The 17,968-nt window shown below is 57.5% G+C and overlaps 2 protein-coding genes across 2 annotated transcripts in view; both read left to right on the plus strand.

Annotated features, from left to right (window-relative positions):
• Positions 1–39: 39 nt before the first annotated feature.
• On the plus strand, positions 40–14,960 carry EAH_00005500 (hypothetical protein, conserved; the record flags this gene model as incomplete). Its single annotated transcript, XM_013396447.1, has 19 exons — positions 40–531; positions 2,065–2,196; positions 2,670–2,725; positions 2,831–4,365; positions 4,568–4,605; positions 5,002–5,505; positions 6,007–6,489; positions 7,539–7,689; positions 7,967–8,140; positions 8,280–9,999; positions 10,148–10,214; positions 10,572–11,086; positions 11,356–11,835; positions 12,109–12,448; positions 12,584–12,667; positions 12,850–12,990; positions 13,427–13,804; positions 14,019–14,153; positions 14,556–14,960. 19 exons carry the CDS (start codon positions 40–42, stop codon positions 14,958–14,960), a joined length of 7,830 nt encoding a protein of 2,609 aa, XP_013251901.1.
• Positions 14,961–16,970: 2,010 nt separating this feature from the next.
• EAH_00005510 (hypothetical protein, conserved) overlaps positions 16,971–17,968 on the plus strand; it is a gene marked incomplete at both ends in the record, with an annotated part of 5,002 nt that continues 4,004 nt past the window's right edge. The window contains one exon of the mRNA XM_013396448.1: positions 16,971–17,968. This exon is cut by the window's right edge and continues 2,032 nt beyond it. Within this exon, the coding sequence (XP_013251902.1) occupies positions 16,971–17,968 (998 nt within the window).

Below are 17,968 nucleotides of genomic sequence, written 5' to 3' on the forward strand. Positions count from 1 at the left end.
GCAAGAGCAGCAGCAGCACCTGTCCATGCGATGGCGGTGATGTCCTCTGGAAGTTCTGCGGCATCAATGCGCTTACAGGACGGCGAGAGACAGCTTGCTGCTGCTGTCTCTGCCCCTGCTGCTGCTGCTGCTGCTGTTGCTGCAGCTGCTGCTCTAGAGCACTGCCCCACAGGCAGCACCACCGCTCTTCTGCCAGCAGCAACAGCAAGGAAGCGACAGCAGCGGCTCAGCAGCAAAGCTGAGACGCTCCCCCCCAGCTGCAGCACAGCACGCAGAATGCGGCATGATCAGCAGCAGCAGCAAAAGCAGCAGCAGCAAAAGCAGCAGCAGCAGCACCAGCAGAAGAAAGATGTGGGGTTGCTGGCAACTTGTTCTACGCACACGCGGCAAATCACTGCACTCCAGCAAGCAGCAGCAGCAGCAGAGATTGCCTTAGGAGCGGGAGCAGCAGCAGCAGCAACAGCAGCAGCAATAGCAACAGAGCGCACTTCTATGGGCGGATGCAGAAGCGCGAGATGTCCCCGTGCTGCAGTGACGGCGCAGTAGGGGAGGAGACGATCCCCCCACCCCACAACCAGCAGGTTGCAGCAGTGCAGCACGCAAAGGTTGTTGCTGCTGTTGCTGCTGCTGCTGCTGCTGTCTTCCAGTGGAAGCCTGTATGCTGCGTCGCAAGACAGACACCATATATAGAGAGGACGTAGGAAGCAGCAGCAACAGCAGTAGCAGCAGCAGCAGCAACGGCAGCAGCAGCAGCAGCTCAAGCAGCAGCACCAGCAGCAGCAGCAACTCACCATGCTGAAACTTGAGGGACCGGCAGTCCTCATAGCAATCCATAAAGTACGGGGCCTCCATCTTCGCTGCTGCTGCAGCAGCTGTTGCTGCTGTGGCTGTTGCTGCTGCTACGTCAACGCTTGCCCTTGCAGCAGCAGGTGCTGCTGCTAGTGGTCCTGCTTCCTGTTGCAGGCGCTGCAGTTGCTGCTGCTGACGCTGCTGGATCCACACAACAAGCTGTTAGCTAGGCCTTACCTGTTACCTCGAGACACAGGGGATGCCCTCGTGCTGCTGCTGCTGCTGCCGCAGCAGCAGCAGCAGCCGAAGCAACAGCAGCAGCGGCCTGAGACACCCGCGCCGCGTCTCCTCGCTTTCCGATGCTGCTGCTGCAGCTGTTGCTGAATGCTGCTGCTGCTGCTGCCTAAGGAGCAAACAAATGAAGGGCCTCAAGGGGACGGGGGGCCCCACGGAGGGCTGCTGCTGCTCTTTAGGCGGCAGCAGCAGCAGCAAACTGAGTGCAAGCAATTCTCAACACGCAAATATATTTAAGCAATTATTGCATGCTTTGCTGCTGTTGATGGTAAGGCTGCTGCGGGCGCAGCAGCAGACTAGAAACGCGCAGGAGGCCCCGAGTCGTTTGCTGCTGCTGCTGCTGCTGCTGCTGCTGCTGGCCATAGGTAAACGTGTGTTGCAGCAGCCGCTGCTGCGAAAACGTTTCATAGAAATAGTCAAAACAATTATTAATAATTGTTTAAACCGAAAGGGCAATAGATAGCTGGATGGCTGCCGCTGCTGTTCCCGTTCCTGCTGCTGCTGCTGCTGCTGCTGCTGCTGCTGCTGCTGGTTTTAGCCGACTCAACGGCGAGGGCTGCTGCTGCTGCTACTGCGCTGCAGCAGCAGCAGCTCGCAAAACTGTACTTCTTCCCTCTGTTTGAGAGATCTGCTTTATTAAGAAGCAGCCTCAGCAGCAACTCTCCTGGCGGCGTGACGCCATTTCCCTTGGCTTGCTGCTGCTGCTGCTGCTGTTGCTGCTGCTGTTGCTGCTGCTGCTTCCGCTCGCATTCCTCTTGGAGCTGCTGCACCGTTAGAAGCAGCTCTTCCAGGAAGCAGCAGCAGCAACACATCAAACACCTCAAAGGCGTGCTTCAATACAGCAGCGGTGTTCCCACACCACTTCCGCCGCCAGCAGCAGCAGCAGCAGCTGCTGCTGCAGCAGCTGCAGCAGCAACACGCCCGCTGCAGCAGTGACTTCCTCACCCCTTTCTTTACTTCCTTTGCTGAGACAACCTTTAGAGTCTCAACAACACACTGCACAGCCAGGACGGTTGTGCGCAAGTGCAGCAGCAGCAGCAGCAGCAGCAGCGGCAGCAGCTGCTGCCCCTGGAACCTATCTTCTGGCTGCACACCCCAAGCTATCGACTTAAGGTGCAGCAACATCGCCGACAGCAGCAGCAGTTGCTGCAGTTGCACCAGCAGCAGTGCCGCGGAGCGCGCACACAGCAGCAACGGCAAGAGAAGCAGCAGCAACGGCAGCGGTGGCCTTAGCAAAGGCATGAGCTTCTGCAGCAGCAGCAGCAGTTACCGCGATGCAGCAGCAAGACAGTAACTCTGTCCTGCTGCCCCTCGATTCCCCCCAAGCCAGGTTTTTGAAGGTGCGCCGTACCTGCTGCTGTTGCTGCTGCTGTTGCTGAAGCTGCAGCAGCTTTTGCTCCTGCGTTTCCTGGGAGCTACGCTGCTGTATGTCGTGCTGCAGAGTTTGTTGCTGTTGCAATTCCAGCCGTTGCTGCTATAGGTAATAGTGGACGCTGCTGCCGCTGCTGCTGCTGCTGATACTGCTCCTGTTGCTGCTGCTGCTGCTGCTGTTGCTGCTGCTGCTGCTGCTGCTGTTGCGGTTCCAGGTATTATACGGGACTGAGGACCAGCAGGGATGTTATGACTTTTTAGACACCCCTCAGTGAGCTTGCAGCAGCAGCAGCAGCAGAATAGATTACTGTTGCGTGTGCTTCCTTGGCTCGCTATTGTGCTGCTGCTGTTGCTGCTGCTGTTGTTGCTGCTGCAGGTACACAGCTGCTGCTGGCAGTACAGACCAGCAGCAACAGCGCTCTGCAGTAATGGCGGAGTTATTAGGAGAGGCAGGAGCCCTTGCTGCTCCTGCTGCTGCTGTTGCACGGAGGGGCGTGCAGCATTCTGCGCAGCAGCAACGGCAGCAGCAGCAGCAGCAGAATGCGTGGTGGGCTGCGTCACTCCAACAGCAGCAGCAGCAGCAGCAGCAGCAGCAACAGATGCAGCAGTGCTTTGCTACAGGGCCTGCAAGTGTAGGGATGTATTACTACATTCCGATTATCCGGCACTCAGGGGCTCCAGCTGAAGCAGCGCTACAACAGCAGCAGCAGCAGCAGCGACAGCAGCGGCTGGTGCAGCAGCAGCTGGTGCAGCAACAGCAGCAGCAGCAGCAGCAGCAGGGCCCCTTGCACGTTCGCGTGCACAAGCATGGGAACTGCCTGATGTGGCTTCCAGCTCAGGATAGCTTCTTTTCTCCTTTAGAGTCTCTGCAGCAGCAAAAGCAGCAGCTGCAGCAGCAGCAGCAGGTGCTGCAGCAGCAGCAACTGGAGCAGCGCAAGGAGAGCTTGCAGCGGCAATGGGAGGCCCAGCAGCAGCCGCTGCTGCAGAAGCAGCAGCAGCAACAGCAGGCCCTGCTGCTGGAGCAGCTGCAGCAGAAGGAGCTCCGCAGCCTGCACATATACTCAGATGGCGTGCATGCAGAGCAGCAGCTGCAGGAGCAGCAGCAAAGGGAGCCGCAGCAGCAGCAGCAGAACCATATGGATAAGCCCCACGGCTCGAGTCCTGCAGCGCTTGCAGCAGCTGCTGCTGTTGCCGCTGCTGCTGCTGCTGTTGCTGCTGCTGCTTCTGCTACAGACGGAGATAGTGACAGCTGCAGCAGCCAGCGCTCAACAGAGACGGGACCCTGCTGCGGCTTTGGTGCTGCTCTGCCTGCCTTCCTGCAGAAGAAGCTGCAGCAGCAGCAGCAGAAGCAGCACGAAAGGCAGCGCCAGAAGCGGTGGCACAAGCAGAAACAGCAGCAGCAGCAGCAACAGCAACAGCAACAACAGCAGCAGCCGAATTTGCTGCTGCAAGTGGCGGAGTGGCCCGTGAAAGAATCAGACGAGGAGGGCCCCATGGTCAATGTGCTGCTGCAGAAGGTGCAGCGGCAAGAGATGCTGCTGCAGCAGCAAGATAAGCTTCTGCAGCAGCACCAAATGAAGCAGCAGCAGCTGCAACGTCAGCTCGAAGCGCTGAAGCAACGAAAACGGCTTGAGGCGCATCACCTGCAGCAGCAGCAGCAGCTGCAGCAGCTGCTGCAGCGACAGCAGCAGCAGCAGCGCGGGTCCTCAGAGGATTCTCCGCCTTATTCCTCCTCCCCCACAAGCTCGGAAGAGGAGCAGCAGCTATTGCAAGAACAGCAGCAGCAGCAGCTCCAAGAGCGGCTGCAGCAGCAAGCGCGGCGGCAGCAGCAGCAGCAGAAAGAGAAGCAGAAGGGGCATCTCAGTCTCGCGCTGCAGCAGAAGCAGCAGCAGCAGGAGGGTACCACAGGATGTGAGACATGTAGGGATATCGCTCCACAGCAGCAACACCAGCAGCAGCAACAGTAGCAGCAGCAGCTGCAGCAGCAGTACTGGCAACAGCAGCAGCAAGGTAGCAAGAGCTGCCGCTCCAGCCAACTAATTTCGGTATTCTATCAGAAACAGACACACTTGTATGCTGCTGCTGCTGCTGCTGCTGCTATGTTCGGTTGCAGGTGATGGGTCGCTTAGCGTCTCTACTGGACATCTACAGGTGAGAGGCTTTGCTGCTGCTGTTGCTGCTGTTGCTGCTGCTCGTGTTTGCTGCTGATCGTGTAGCCCGCTGTTGGTAGTCTTAGTATTACTAGAGCAGCAAGTGCTGCTGGTGTTGCTGCTGCTGCTGGAGCTAGTATTGCTGGTGTTGCTGCTTGAGCTGCTATTGCTGGTGTTGCTGCTGCAGCTGGTGTTGCTGGTGCAGCTGGTGTTGCTGCTGCAGCTGGTAGTGCTGTTGCTGCTGCCGCTGCATCTGCTTGCATGCGTGCTGTGTCTAGGATATGTGTGTTTGTTTGTTTCTCGCTGCTGCTGCTGTTGGTGGGTGCTGCAGTCGGTAGCGCCTCGATTCTGCTGCTGCTTCGGGTTTTGCTGCTGCTGCTGCTGCTACTGCGTTCAGAGCTTTGCCGAAGCCTCCCCAGTTGAAGTATATTGGCTAGACAACGAGCAGCAAAGCAGCTTCCTTCCTGCTGCTAGGCAGCTAACCTGCGATATATATGATTTATCTGAAGACACGGGAGTGCTGCCGCTGCAGGCTGCTGCTGTTGCTGCTGCTGATGATGATTGGCTGCTGCTGACTGGCTGCGGGGGCCCCGAGAGGGACCCCTCGTTGCTGCAGCAGCAGCAACTGCAGCAACTGCAGCAGCAGCAGCAGCAAGAGCAGCAGCAGGCGGAGCAAGAGGAAGAGAGCAGCACGCCTACTGCGACTGAGGCAGAGGCAAAGAAAGAAATAGAGACAGAGACAGAGACAGAGACAGCAGCAGACGTGCAGCAGCAGCAAACAGCAGCAGAAACAAATCGCATGGAGACAGGGGAGACAAAAAGGAGGTCCTTTGCGTCACGACGCTCCTCAGGTGCTGACAAACTGCTGCTGCTGCTGCTGCTGCTGCTGGGGCTTGTGCTGGTGCTGCTGGTGCTGCTGGTGCTGGCGCTGTTGTTGCTGCTGCAGTTGCTGCTGCGGTTGCTGCTGGTGGTTCTGCTGCTCGGGCAACACTTGCTGCTCCTCCTGCTGTTGCGGGGACCAGGGCTTTTGCTCTTGCTTCTGCTGCTTGTGCTGCTGCTGCTGCTGCTGCTGGTTGAGCCGCGGCTAGGCCCTTGCTGCTGCTGCTGTGCCTTATATCCTGCTGCTGCGGTTGCTGCTGCTGCTTTTGTTTCCTCTTGCTGCTGCAGCAAATAGTGGAGGGTCTCCAAGAGATGCGAATTCCGAAGTAGAGCACGTGCCTGCTCTAGCTGCTGCTGCTGCTGCTGCTGCTACTGCTGCTGCTGCTGCTGCGCGCACCTGTAGTTGAGCTGGGGCGCACAGGATTGCGACTTAAGAGGCCTTTTGCATTATTTGCTGCTACATCTGCTGCTGTTGCTGCTGCTGCTGCAGGGGACGCCTGCGGTGTACGCACGCTTCGGGCAGGTGGCGCTGCGGTACCTTCAAAGCATCGACAGAGTGTCGCGTTCCATAGAGCAGCAGCAGCAGCAGCAACAACAACAACAGCAGCAGCAACAGCAGCAGCAGCAACAGCAGCAGCAACAGCAACAGCAGCCGAAGGCCGAGCAGCTCAAAGAGGACAGCGCTGAGGGAATGGAAGCAGCAGCAGCAGAAGCAGCAGCAGAAGCAGCAGCAGAAGCAGCAGCAGATGCAGAAGCAGCAGCAGAAGCAGCAGCAGAAGCAGCAGCAACAGCAACAGCAGCAGCAGAAGCAGCAGCAGCAGCAGCAGTAGAAGCAGCAACAGGTGCCGCTGAAGTGGCAACAGGGGAAGCAGATCTCGTAGCAGGAGCGGCAGAAGCAGCAACAACAGCAGGCGCCGCACCACAGGCGGTAGCAGCAGCAGCAGCGGCAGCAGCAGCCGTAGCAGCAGCAGCAGCAGCAGCAGCAGCAGGACCAGAGGCGGCGCAGGTACCTCGCAGGGTTTGAAGCCGATATGGGGCAGCCTTTGTTGTCAGCAGCAGCAGCAAGCAGCAGCAGCAAGCTGCTGCAGCAACAGCAGGTGAGGAAGCAACAGCCGCAACAGTTTCAAGTACTCCAGTAGCAGCAGCACCTTGAGGTGCAGCAGCAGCATCAGCAGCAGCAGCGTGTGCAGGAGGAGACAGTTGTCTCCCGTATGCACCTGTACTTTTGCGGGGCTACGCAGAAACAGCGCAGCAGCAGCGCAGCAGCAACGCAGCAGCAGCGCTGGTTGCTGCTGCTGCTGCTAGTGCTGCTGCAGCTGCAGCTGTCAAAGCGCCAGCCAGCCGATGGCGCGTGATTCTGCTGCAGCAGCGCGGCGCTAGGCCCATCAGGTGCTGCTGCTGCAGCAGGTACAGCAGCAGCAGCAACAGCAGCAGCAGGAACGGGAGGAGCTGCTGTTGCTGCTGCTGTTGGTTGGCAGCAGCAGCAGCTGCTGCGTTTTATTTCGTGTTTGAAGTACAGTGTAAAGGTATTCTCGCTGCTGCTGCATGGGGTAACGAATGTGAAGCAGCAACAGCAGTTGCGCTGCTGCTGCTACTGCAGCAGCAGCAGAGACAGAGAGACAGACAGAGACAGAGATACAGATCGATAAGGACAAGCACAGCAGCAGCAACAGAGTATATGTAGCAGCAGCAACAGATTGAGAGACAGCCGCAAACGGCTTTATAAACAGAAAAGGAGACAAATCCTACAGAGGGCCCCTCAGCCAGCAGCAACAAACAATTCAAATTGTTAACGAAACCAAACAAACAAACAGCTAAATGCAGCTTTCGTGCAGCATGCTGCTGCTGCTGCTGCTGCTGCTGCTGCAGCAACAACCTGCTGTAGCAGTGCTGCTGCAGCAGGTTGTTGCGTTGCAGGGAGTTAGCGTGATAAATGCGCGGGATCTGTAGAGTTGAGCGAATGCCTGAACTGCCCTTGCTGTTGCTGCTTTTCTGCTGCTGCTTTTCTGCTGCTGCTGCGACTGCTGCTGTTGCTGCTGCACACTTTGCTGGCAGGCTTTTCGGCTGTTCCTGCTTCATCTAGCGGCCTCAAGAGCCTCGGCAGGAGCGTTGAGGAGCATTAACACACATAAGCAGCAGCAGCAGCAGCAACGAGCTGCTGCTGCTGCTGCTGCTGCTGCGGAGGCAGCGGTAGCACCTCGCCTGCGTTGCTGCACCACTTGAGTCGTACAGTGCCCGCTCAACCACAACTTGGCGTTGCAGAACCTCTTAGCTTGCGGCAGCAAGTACTTCCGTAGCAGCAGCAACAGCAGCAGCAACAGCAGCAGCAGCAGCAGCAGCAGCAGCAGAGCAACAGGCCTTAGCAGCAACTATGCTGGAGCTAAGGGCTTATTGCTTTTTGTAAACCTCCATTTTAACCTCCCAACCATATTAAGTATTCCTCCTCGCTGCTGTTGCTGCTGCTGTTGTTGCTGCTGCTGCAGGCGAGTCGGCGGCGCAGGCAGCAGCAGCAGCAGCAGCAGCAGCAGGAGCGGGGCCCCTCTGGTCTTCGCTGCCTTGGAGCCAGCGGGCTCCTGCTCTTCGCAGCAGCAGCAGCAGCAGCAAGAGGAAGAAGCAGAAAAATAGAAGTGAAGGAAAAGAGCTAATCTCTTCAACTTGTAAAGGCGGGATGACCGCCTGTGGGGCCCCGCAGCAGCAGCAGCAGCAGCAGCAGCAGCAGCAGCGGCAGCATCGATTCTCGTAGCCTCATCTAGGCTTCTTTTTTTGAGGCTTCTTGCTGCGGGGTTTTTGTTGCAGTTTCTGGGAGGAACAACAGCAAGAGAAACACTAGCAGCTGCAGCAGCAGCAGCAGCCTCAGCAGCAGCAGCCGCAGCAGCAGCAGCAGCAGCGCCGCGATGTCTGTCCATCGCAAGAGAGGCGCTGCTAGGGCAGACGGCAGGCCCTCGAGAGGCGGCTCGGGGCCTCCCAGAAGTCTGAAGAGGCCCCCTGCTGCTGGCAGCAGCAACAGCAACAGCAGCAGCAGCAGCGGCAGCAGCAGCAACCACAAGAATGCAGGCTTTTCCTTTAGGGGGAGAGGCAGAGGTGGGGGCCCCTCACGCGGCCGTGGGGGGCCCCGCAGAGACAGGCTCAGCACTGCAAACGGCAGCAGCAGCGGCTTGAATAGCAGCAGCAGCAGCAAACAGCAACAGGAACAGCAGAAGCAGCGGCCGCAACAGCAGCACGCTGAGAAGCAGCAGCAGCAGCAGCGGCGGAAGCAGCGTGAGGAGTCGCTCCCCCAGCCTGCAGATGATGATACTACCATAAAGCAAGAGCGGCAGCAGCTGCAGCAGCAAGTGAAGGCTGCGCTGCAGCAGCAGCGCAGCAAAGACGCTTCGGCTAGACGGTGGGATGGTTGGCAGCAGCGGAAGCAGCAGAAGGAGCAGAAACAGCAGCAGCAGCAGCAGCAGCAGGCTAGCCGCAGTGCCGGGGGGAGTAGCGCGACACAGATTGCTGCAGCAACAGCTGGAGCAGCAGCAGCAGCAGGGAGTCCCTTTGTGGCTGCTTCCTGCTCTGCTGAAGCAGTTGCAGCAGCAGCAGCAGCAGAGCAGCTGCTGCAGCAGGAAGATGTGCTGCAGTGGCTAGACCGCTGGGGGAGGGGCCCTTGGCATGCTGCTGCGAAGAGCGCAGAAAGCGCCCTCATGGAGCTACGGGTGCCCTCCAGCAGCAGCAAAAGCAGCAGCAGCAGCAGCAGCAGCAGCAGCAGCAGCAGCGTAGACTGGGCCTTGTGGGCAGCAGTGGCTGATAAGGCGCTGCAGCATATCAGCGCTCGGCTGTACGCGCTGCTGGAGACAGACGCAGAGCAGCGCTGGATGCTGAAGAATGCAGGTTTGCGACCGCAGCAGCAGCAGCAACAGCAGCAGCAGCAGCAGCGGCAGATGGGAGGCAAGCAGCGTCGCAACGGCGTAGCAGCAGCAGCAGACGAGCAGCAAAAGGGCCCCACACGCGCGGATGAGGTGTCGTCTCTTGTGCTGCTGATCCAGCAGTCTCCTATCTGCAGCAGCAAATGTCTGCTGCGGCTGCTGCAGCTCGCTGCTTCTAAGAGCAGATCTGCAGCACATGCAGCAGCAGCGCAGCTCTTCGAGCTCTTTGCTGGCCCCTTGCTGCTGCCTTCCTTTAGGAAGCTGCAAGGCATGCTGCAGCATCCTCAGTGGCTGCTAGACCGAGTGACGGAGTTGCTGCCGGTGCTGCAGCAGCAGCTGCAGCAGCAGCAGCAGCAGCCTAAGCCGCAGAAGCAGAAACAAAAAAGCTCTCATCACGAGCAGCAGCAGCAGCAGGATAAGAAGGATCAATCCAGGGCTGCCGCTGTTGCCCTGCTGCAGCTGCTGCTACTGTGGCGCTTTGAAGAGACTCTTGCACAGCGATACAACTCCTTCGTAACGGTAGGCCTTCAGCAGCAGCAGCAGCAGCAGCAGCAGCAGCTAGTGCAGCATAACGACTGGAGACAGCACTACGAGCTTCCTAGGCTGGCGTTGCGGGGGTGTTTTTGTTGCTCCTGCTGCTACTGTGCTGCTGTTGCTGTTGCTGTTGCTGCTGCTGTTGCTGCAGTTGCTGCAGTCCTTATCTGAAGACAGTGTCTCCGCGTTGGCTTGTCGTGCGACAAAGTTTGCTGCTCAGCTGCTGATCAGGAAGCCGCAGCAGGAGCAGCAGCTGCTGTCTCTTCTGGTCTCCAAGTTGGCGGCGCCGGAGGGAAAGGTCGGGTTCTGCTGCTATTGCTGCTGCTGCTGTTGCTGCTGCTGTTGCTCCTGCTGTTGCTGCCGTTGCTGTTGCTGTTGCTGCCGTTGCTGCCGTTGCTGGTGTTGCTGTTGCTGCTGATGCTGATGGTGCTGCTGCTGCTATTGCTAGTGTTTCTGCTGCTGTTGGTGCTGCTGTTGCTTTTGCTGCTGTTGCATTTGCTGCTGCTGCTGCAGGCGGTACTTGCGAGTTTGTTGGGGTCGTGTGTGCAGCTGCTGCTGCAGGTGAACGTTGCAGGGGCATTTGCTATGGGGCTGCTGCTGCTATTGCTGTAATTGCTGCTGCTGCTGCTGCTTCTGCTGCTGCTGCTGTTTGCAGGTTTCTTCTTGTGCGTCGCTGCAGCTGGCGCTGGTGCTGCGGCGGCACCGGCCGATGCTGCCAGTTGTTATATCTTATACAGCAGACTTTGCTGCTAGGCGTCTTGCTGCTGTGCTGCAGCAGGGAGAGAAGCAAGCAGCAGAAGCATGTCTGTCTCTTCTTGAGGTGTACAGACAGTCAAGACGCCACCTGCCAGCGCGCTTCAAATACAGACGCCACGAGCTGCAGCAGCAGCAGCAGCAGCAGCAGCTGCAGCAGCTAGACGGAGCCGCACCTGCCCATACACCGCGGCAGCTGCCAACGTCGCGCACTGCAGTACGCGCACGGGAGCTTCTGCGGCTGCTGCTGCACAAGAGGGGAAGCAGCAGCAGCAGCAACAGCAGCAGCAGCGGAGAGGGACAGCAAGCTGAAGCAGCAGCGCGAGTTTACGATCTGCTGCTGCCTCCCAAGTTTGCTGCTGGCTTACAGGCTGTCTACCGCGCGCTCCTCTTCCTCTCAGAGCTCATCTTTAAAGAGTAGGGCCTTGCTGCTGCTGCTGTTGCTTCCGCTGCTGCTGCTGCTGTTGCTTCCGCTGCTGCTGCTGTTGCTGCTGCTGCCATCATAGGTTCTGGTGGTGCTTCTGCTGCGTCAGTTGCTGCTGCAGCTGTCTGATAAAGCATCTCGTGCTGCTGCTGCTATATGCATGCAGCTGCTGCTGTTGATGCTAGGACTGTTGGTGCTGCTGGTGCTAGATCTGTCATTGCTGCTGCTGTGGCTGCTGCTGCTGCTGCATGCATGCATGCAGGGAGGATGGGGCTGCAGCAGCAAAGGTGGTTAGCAGCTATTTATCAGTCTTTAATAGGCTGGCGGAGTTTGGAGTGTCTCTACAGCCCGTGCTGCAGCAGGTTCTGGGCCCCAAGAAAGCAGCAGCAGCAGCAACAACAACAGCAGCAGCAGCAGCTCCAAAGAAGCAAGTAGCAATGCTGCCGCCCCTCTATCTTGCTTCCTGCTGCAACCGTCTGGTGCGGGTGCTGCTCTCGGGTTTGCTGCGAGCTCTGCCTTACGTCTCTCCTGAAGCAGCAGCTACGCTGTTGCTTCAGGCGCCAGTCAAGACCCAGCAGCAGAAGCAGCAGCAGCAGAAGCAGAAGCAGAAGCAGCAGCAGCAGCAGCAAGGCAGCTTTGATCAGCTGTCTGAAGTGCTGTTTGCTCTGTCGCACTGTCTACCTTGCGTCGCCTCGCGGGTGTTGGCTCTCCGCATCCTGCACTCTCTCACTGTCCTCTACCAGTCAGCTGCTGCTGCTGCTGCTGTTGCTGCTGCTGCTGTTCTTGCTGCTGCTGCTGTGGCTGCTGCTGTTGCGGCTGCTGCTGGTGCTGTTTCTGTTGTTGCTGCTGTTGCTGCTGCTGTTGCTGCTGCTTTTTTTTTGCTGTTGCTGTTGTCGTTGCTGCAGTGTATGCTGCTGCTGCTGCTTTTGTTTGTGAGTTGCGTTTACATGTTGCGTTTGGTTTAGGCTTTTAGGGTGCAGGTTTAGGGTTTAGGGTTTAGGGTTTGCGGGCTTAGGGTTTGTGTTTTTGCTGCTGCGCAGCCACAGCCCAGACCGTCTCTCGCGTGTGGTGTATCAGCAGCTGCAGCCGCAGCATGCAGGGGTTTACTCGGGGACCCGCGGGGGCTTGCTGCTGCTGCTGCTGCGGCTGCTGCTGCAGGATGCCAACGACGCGAGGAAGGCTGCTCTCATCAAGCGGCTGCTGCAGGTGTGTGCACCAGCAGCAGCAGCAGCAACGGTAGCAGTAGTAGTAGCAGCAGCAGCAAGAGGAGCAGAAGCAGCAGCAGCAACAACGAAAGCAACAGTAGCAGCAACAGGAGTAGCAGCCGCACTAGCAGCAATCTTAGCATCACTGGGGTGATAGGAGGTATATCGGGAAGATAGAGTTTGCTGCTATTCCTGTTGCTGCTGCTGCTGCTGCTGCTGCTGCTGCAGACAAGCCTCTTCCACTCTTCGCCAGGCCTTGCAGCTGCTTCGTTACAAATCGTGCAGGGGGTGCTGCAGCAGCAGCCGCAGCTGCGTTTGCTGCTGTCTGAGAAAGAGTCGCAGCTGCAGCAGAAGGATGAGGCTGTGGCAGTGAGTGCAGCACCAACAGCAGCTGCTGCAGCAGATGTTCTAGCACGAAGAGCAGCAGTTGAAGTAGCTGCAGCAGAAGCAGCAAGAGGGACAGCCCGCAACGAACGCATGCTTGCTTCTTGTGTACTACATGGGGTTTATGCTGCCGCTGCTGCTGCTGCTGCTGATCTGCGTTGCTGCAGGACGCACCAGAGGATGACGATCCGGAGGAGAGCTCAGAGCAGCCGCGTGCGTCAGCAGCAGCAGCAGCTGCTGCTGCTGCAGCAGATTCTGAATCTGCCTGTGTTTATACACCGGAGAAGAGAGACCCTCGCTTTACGCGAGTAAGAGACTTCTTGTCTGTCTCTTTATTTGTTTGTCTCTTTATTTGGCTGTCTGTTTGTTTGTTTGTCTTTGTCTCCTCTCTCTCTCTGTCTCCATATCTATATATATATATATATATATATATATATCTGTATATGTTTGTCTCTTTATGTCTTTATCTTTATCTGTTTATATCTTTAACCCTCTCTTTCTGTTTGTCTCTTCGTTTGTCTGTGTCTTTTCTGTTGTTATTGCGGTGTCTCCTTTTGTCTTTTGTCTATGTTTAACTTTGCTTCTCTACCCCCTTCCCATCCCCGTTTAGCAGCAGCAGCTGCAGCAGCAGCAGCACTTGCAGCACCTGCAGCAGCACTTGCAGCACCTGCAGCAGCGGCACCTGCAGCACCTGCAGCAGCAGCAGCAGAGCCAGACAACTGTCTCCTTTTTGCTGCTGCTTAGGCTGAAGAGACGCGCCTGTGGGAGGTCGCTGCATGCGCAGCAAGTTATCACCCTCGTGTGGCTTCTGCTGCTGCTGGCTTGCTTGCTGCTTACTGCAGCAGCAAAAGCAGCAGCAAAAGCAGCAGCAGCAGCAGCAGCGACAAGCAGCTAGACCCCGCAGCAACAGATGAAGCAGCAATTGTAGAGACACTCCGCTCTGTTACCAGCGGCAGAGTCCTCGACGACTTGGCGTACAAGGTGCAGCAGCAGCAGAAGCAACAGCAAAAGCAGCAGCAGCAGCAGCAGCAAGAGCAGGAGCGCATCTCGCTCAATTCCACACGCTACTGGCAGAAGCATGAGGCGGATCCAGAAAGAGAATTCATCAGGCAATACTTCATCGTAAGCAGCAGCAGCAGCAGCAGCAGGTCCTGCTGCAGCAGCAGCAGCAGCTGCTGCTGCTGTCTTTGTTGCAGTAGTCCCACTGTAGCTTCGTGCGCAGCTACAGGCGGAGTCCGTGTTGCTGTTGCTGTTGCTGCTGCTGCACCTTTGAATTGCTGTTTCTACTGTTGTCTCTGCTGCTGCTTCTGCTGCTGTATTTCCTGCTGCTGCGCAGGACCCCGTGGTTGCTGCTGGGCAGCTGCAGCAGAAGCGGCGCCGCGGTGCTGCTGCTGCTGAGGGTGAAGGAGACAGCGATGGGGAGGCTTCAGAAGCAGACAGCCAAGCAGATGATCCCTTCAGCGACGAGGAGGTAGCATACTTGCTGCTGCCGGTGCTGCTGCAGTTGCAGTTGTTGCTGCTGCTGCCCTTGGTGCTGCTACTTCTGCCCTTGGTGCTGCTGCTGTTGCTGTTGCTGCTGCTGCGTATATGGCGAATCCTGCCGCTGCTGCTGCTGCTGCTGGGCTCGCGCGTACTACCGAAATCTCTCTTGCAGGCGCTGTAGCAGCAGCAGCAGCAGCAACAGCAGCAGTAGCAGCAGCAGCACCTCGTTACGCCCTAGTTGCTGCTGCTTGCCTTGGTGTATGTGCTGGTAGTACACGGACCGGTTCATGCTGCCGCAGTTGCTGCTGCTCGTGCTGCTGTTACTGCAGCAGCAGCATCTGTTGCTGCTGCTGCAGCTGGTATTGCTTGCTGCTGTGGGGTGTACGCGCAGGTGGATGCCTTCCTGGCTCAGCAGGCGCGGGAGCTGGGGCAAGGAGACAGCGATGATGATGCAGAAGGAGACAGCGAAGAAGAAGCAGAAGAAGATGATGAAGATGAAGAAGCAGCAGAAGAAGCAGCAGAAGAAGATGAAGATGAAGAAGAAGAAGAAGAAGATGAAGATGAAGAAGTTGGTTTAGAAGGAGACAGTGAAGATGAAGATGACGACATAGAGGAGACAGAGGAGCAGCCAGCTGCAGCAGTAGCAAACAAAAAAAGAAAGAGACAGGCCCATGACAGCAGCAGCAAAAACAAAATCAGCAAACTCAAGGCGAAAATACAGCAAAGAGCAATGGCAGGGTCTCCCTTCGCAGACGCAGAGGGCCTTGAAGACATCTTAGAGGAGCTAGACTACTAGCTAGCTAGCTAGCTAGCTAGCTAGCTAGGTAGCCAGCTAGCTGCCCAGTTAACTAGTTGACTGGGGGGCCAGCTGTATAGTTATCTAGCTCGCTGGGAAGCTAGCTAGCTAGCTGTTGAGTTAGCTAGCCAGCTAGGTAGCTAGCTAGCCAGCTGGGGATGTAGCTAGCTGAGGAGCTAGCTAGGTGCGTCAGTTGCTAGCCAGTTGGGAGCTAGCTGCTCCTCGCGCCGCTTCTCTTCGTTCTGCTGCTGCAGCAAGTGCTGCTGCTGCAGCAGGTGCTGCTGCTGCAGCAAGTGTTACTGTTACAGGCAGCAGCACAGCCTCTGTTTGTTTTTTTCTTTTGTCTCGCTTCCCTCAAAGCAACGGCAGCTGAAAATTTGAAGGCGACCAAACCCTAAACCCTAAACCCTAAACCCTAACTAAACCCTTAACCCTCTGAACCATTAACCCTGTAGACGCTAAATCCTTGTCAGTAGGCTAACAAAAAGCAAAAATGCAGCAACCTCCAGCTACCTAGCGGGGAAGCTAGCTAGCTAGCAGGGTAGCTAGCTAGCTGAACGGGTAGCTAGCTACTGAGCTAGCTAGCTGATTGCATTTACATCTATATCGACATATATATAAACAAAGAGAGGGAGGCAGGGAGACAGAGAAAGAGAGAGACAGCAGCAGCGACAACAGCAAAAGCAGCAAACAGCAGCAGTTACCCCACGCCGCAGGTGCGCCCGCTTCCTTATAAAGCCATCAGCAGCAGCAGCAACAGCAGCAGCAGCACAGCAGCAGCAATTCGGAAGCAGAAGCCCCTTAGCTCAGCAGCAGGCCCTTCTCTGTAGCGCCGCCATCGGGTAGAAGCAGCAAAGTTGCATGCATTTTGCTTCTGCAGCAGCATCTGCTGCAACAACGGCAGCAGCAACTGCAGCAGCAACCGCAGCACCATATGGTGGAACAACTGCAGCAGAAAGTGCAGGCAGCAGCAGCAAGGGCAGCAAGTTCCAGCAGCAACTGCGGCAGGCTGCAGCAGTGTACTGCTGCGCCAACCATGGCACCCCACAGCCCCCCCCTTCCTGCTGTTGTTGCAGTTGCTGCTGCTGCTGCTGCTGCTGCTGCATGTCTTTGCAGGGATAGAAGCAGCCCTCAATTAAGCTGCCTCAGATGAAGCCGATCTCCAGCAGCGCCTGCAGCAGCAGCCGCTGGGGTTGGCATTTCTTTGATTGCTATGCAGCAGCAGGAGGAGCAGCAGCAAGAGGAGGAGCAGCAGCAGAAACAGCAGCAGCAGGAACAGCAGCAGCGGCGGCGGGGCCTCACAGCGAATCACACAGCAAAATATATAAATATAATGAACAATGTGCAGTACACCCATAACAAATCCAGAAGAAGGTGTTGGGGCTTTTTGGACTGCTGCCGCTGCTGCTGCTGTCGCCGCTGCTGCTCCTGCTGCTGCTGCATGCAGCTGCAGCACCCCCCTGCTGCTGCTGATGCATGCAATTCCCCTAATGCGGAAACCCCAACACCAAATCAATTAAGCCGTTTAAGCCCTCTGCTGCGGTGTTAGCAGCCACTGTATGCTCAGCAACCCCCAGCAGCAGCAGCAGCAGCAGCAACAGCTGCTGCAGCGCATGCGCTCCTCGGTCGGCTGCTGCAGCAGCAGCAACAGCAGCAGTCGCTGCAAATTCTCCTGGGTTTTTTTCCTTCCTGTCTCTGCTCATGGGAGCACAAGAGCAGCAAGGGGCTGCTGCAGGTTGAGGTGTACATACACCGCAAATTGTCTGCATGCAGCACAGTGACAGCAGCAGCAGCAGCAGCAGCAGCAGCAGTAGCGGGCTTCGGTCAGCAGCACCACAACAACAACCCCACTAGCCTGGGAATCAGCAGCCGCTGCAATATCTCACGGGGCTGCAGCATAAACTGCCGCACGCAGTTGCAGCAGCAGCAGCAGCAGCACCCGAAGCAGCAGCAGCAGCAGCAGCCAAAGCAGCAGCAGCAGCTGCAGCAGCAGCCAAAGCAGCAGCGGAAATGGATGAGGAACTCCCACAAAGAACGCTGCGGCAGCAGCGCCAGGTGCGTCCTTTTGCGCACCCGCAGCAGCAGCAGCAGCTGCTGCAGCAGCAGCAGCTGCAGCAGCAGCAACAACAGGAACGACAACCACGGTTTCAGCAGCAGCAGCAACAGTCTCTGCAGCAGCATGAACAACTTCAGTCTAGGACAATTCCAGCTGCGAACGCGCTGCCTGCAGCTGCAGCAGCAAGGCAAAGCTTATTGCAGCCTCGCCTGCATAGCAGCAGCAGCAGCAGCAGCAGCATTTGTTCTGCGCACGGGGTGTTATCGGCTTCTGCCTTCACTGGGGGCGCTGGGCCTTCGCTGGAGGTTCCATGGGCCAGCAGCAGCAGCAGCAGCATCAACAGCAACAACTCTACTCGTGCTACAGCGCTGTTTGCTGCTGGAGGGGGTCCTGCTGCTGCTGCTGCTGCTGCAGTGCAGCAGCAACTGCGGCATTCACCTGGCATTTGCGCAGGGCAGCTGCAGCCGCAGCTGCGTGTACACTCTGGACCCTTCTCTGCTGCAGGAACACAGCTTCCAGGAGGGGTGCAGCAGCAGCAGCAGCAGCAGCAGCAGCAGCAACTGCTGCAGGAGCAGCAGCAGAATGCGCGGTGTCCTATGACGCGTCTTCTTTCGCATGCAACGACAGCTTTAGACGTTACTGCTGCAACTCCGTCTTTGCATGCGCTGCTGCTGCAGCAGCAGCAGCAGCAGCAACAGCAGCAGCGACTGCCTCATCGGCTGCTACGCAGGGAGCCGCCTGCAGCAGCGCGTGGTGCGTCACAGCCCTCTGCTGCTGCTGCTGCTGCAGACTTTTCTAAGCGAGTTGCTTCCGAGCAGCAGCTTTTGCTGCAGCAGGCAGCATACCGCCGCCGCAGCTACAGCAGCAGCTGCCGCTCGGCTCCACAGGGTGCAGGTTCTGCTGCTTCTGCATGCATAGACCGACGAAGGCAGCAGCAGCAGCTGCTGCTGCT

This window comes from Eimeria acervulina, genomic scaffold, assembly GCF_000499425.1.
Source record: "Eimeria acervulina Houghton genomic scaffold, Eah_scaff23, whole genome shotgun sequence".
Classification (NCBI taxonomy): domain Eukaryota; phylum Apicomplexa; class Conoidasida; order Eucoccidiorida; family Eimeriidae; genus Eimeria; species Eimeria acervulina.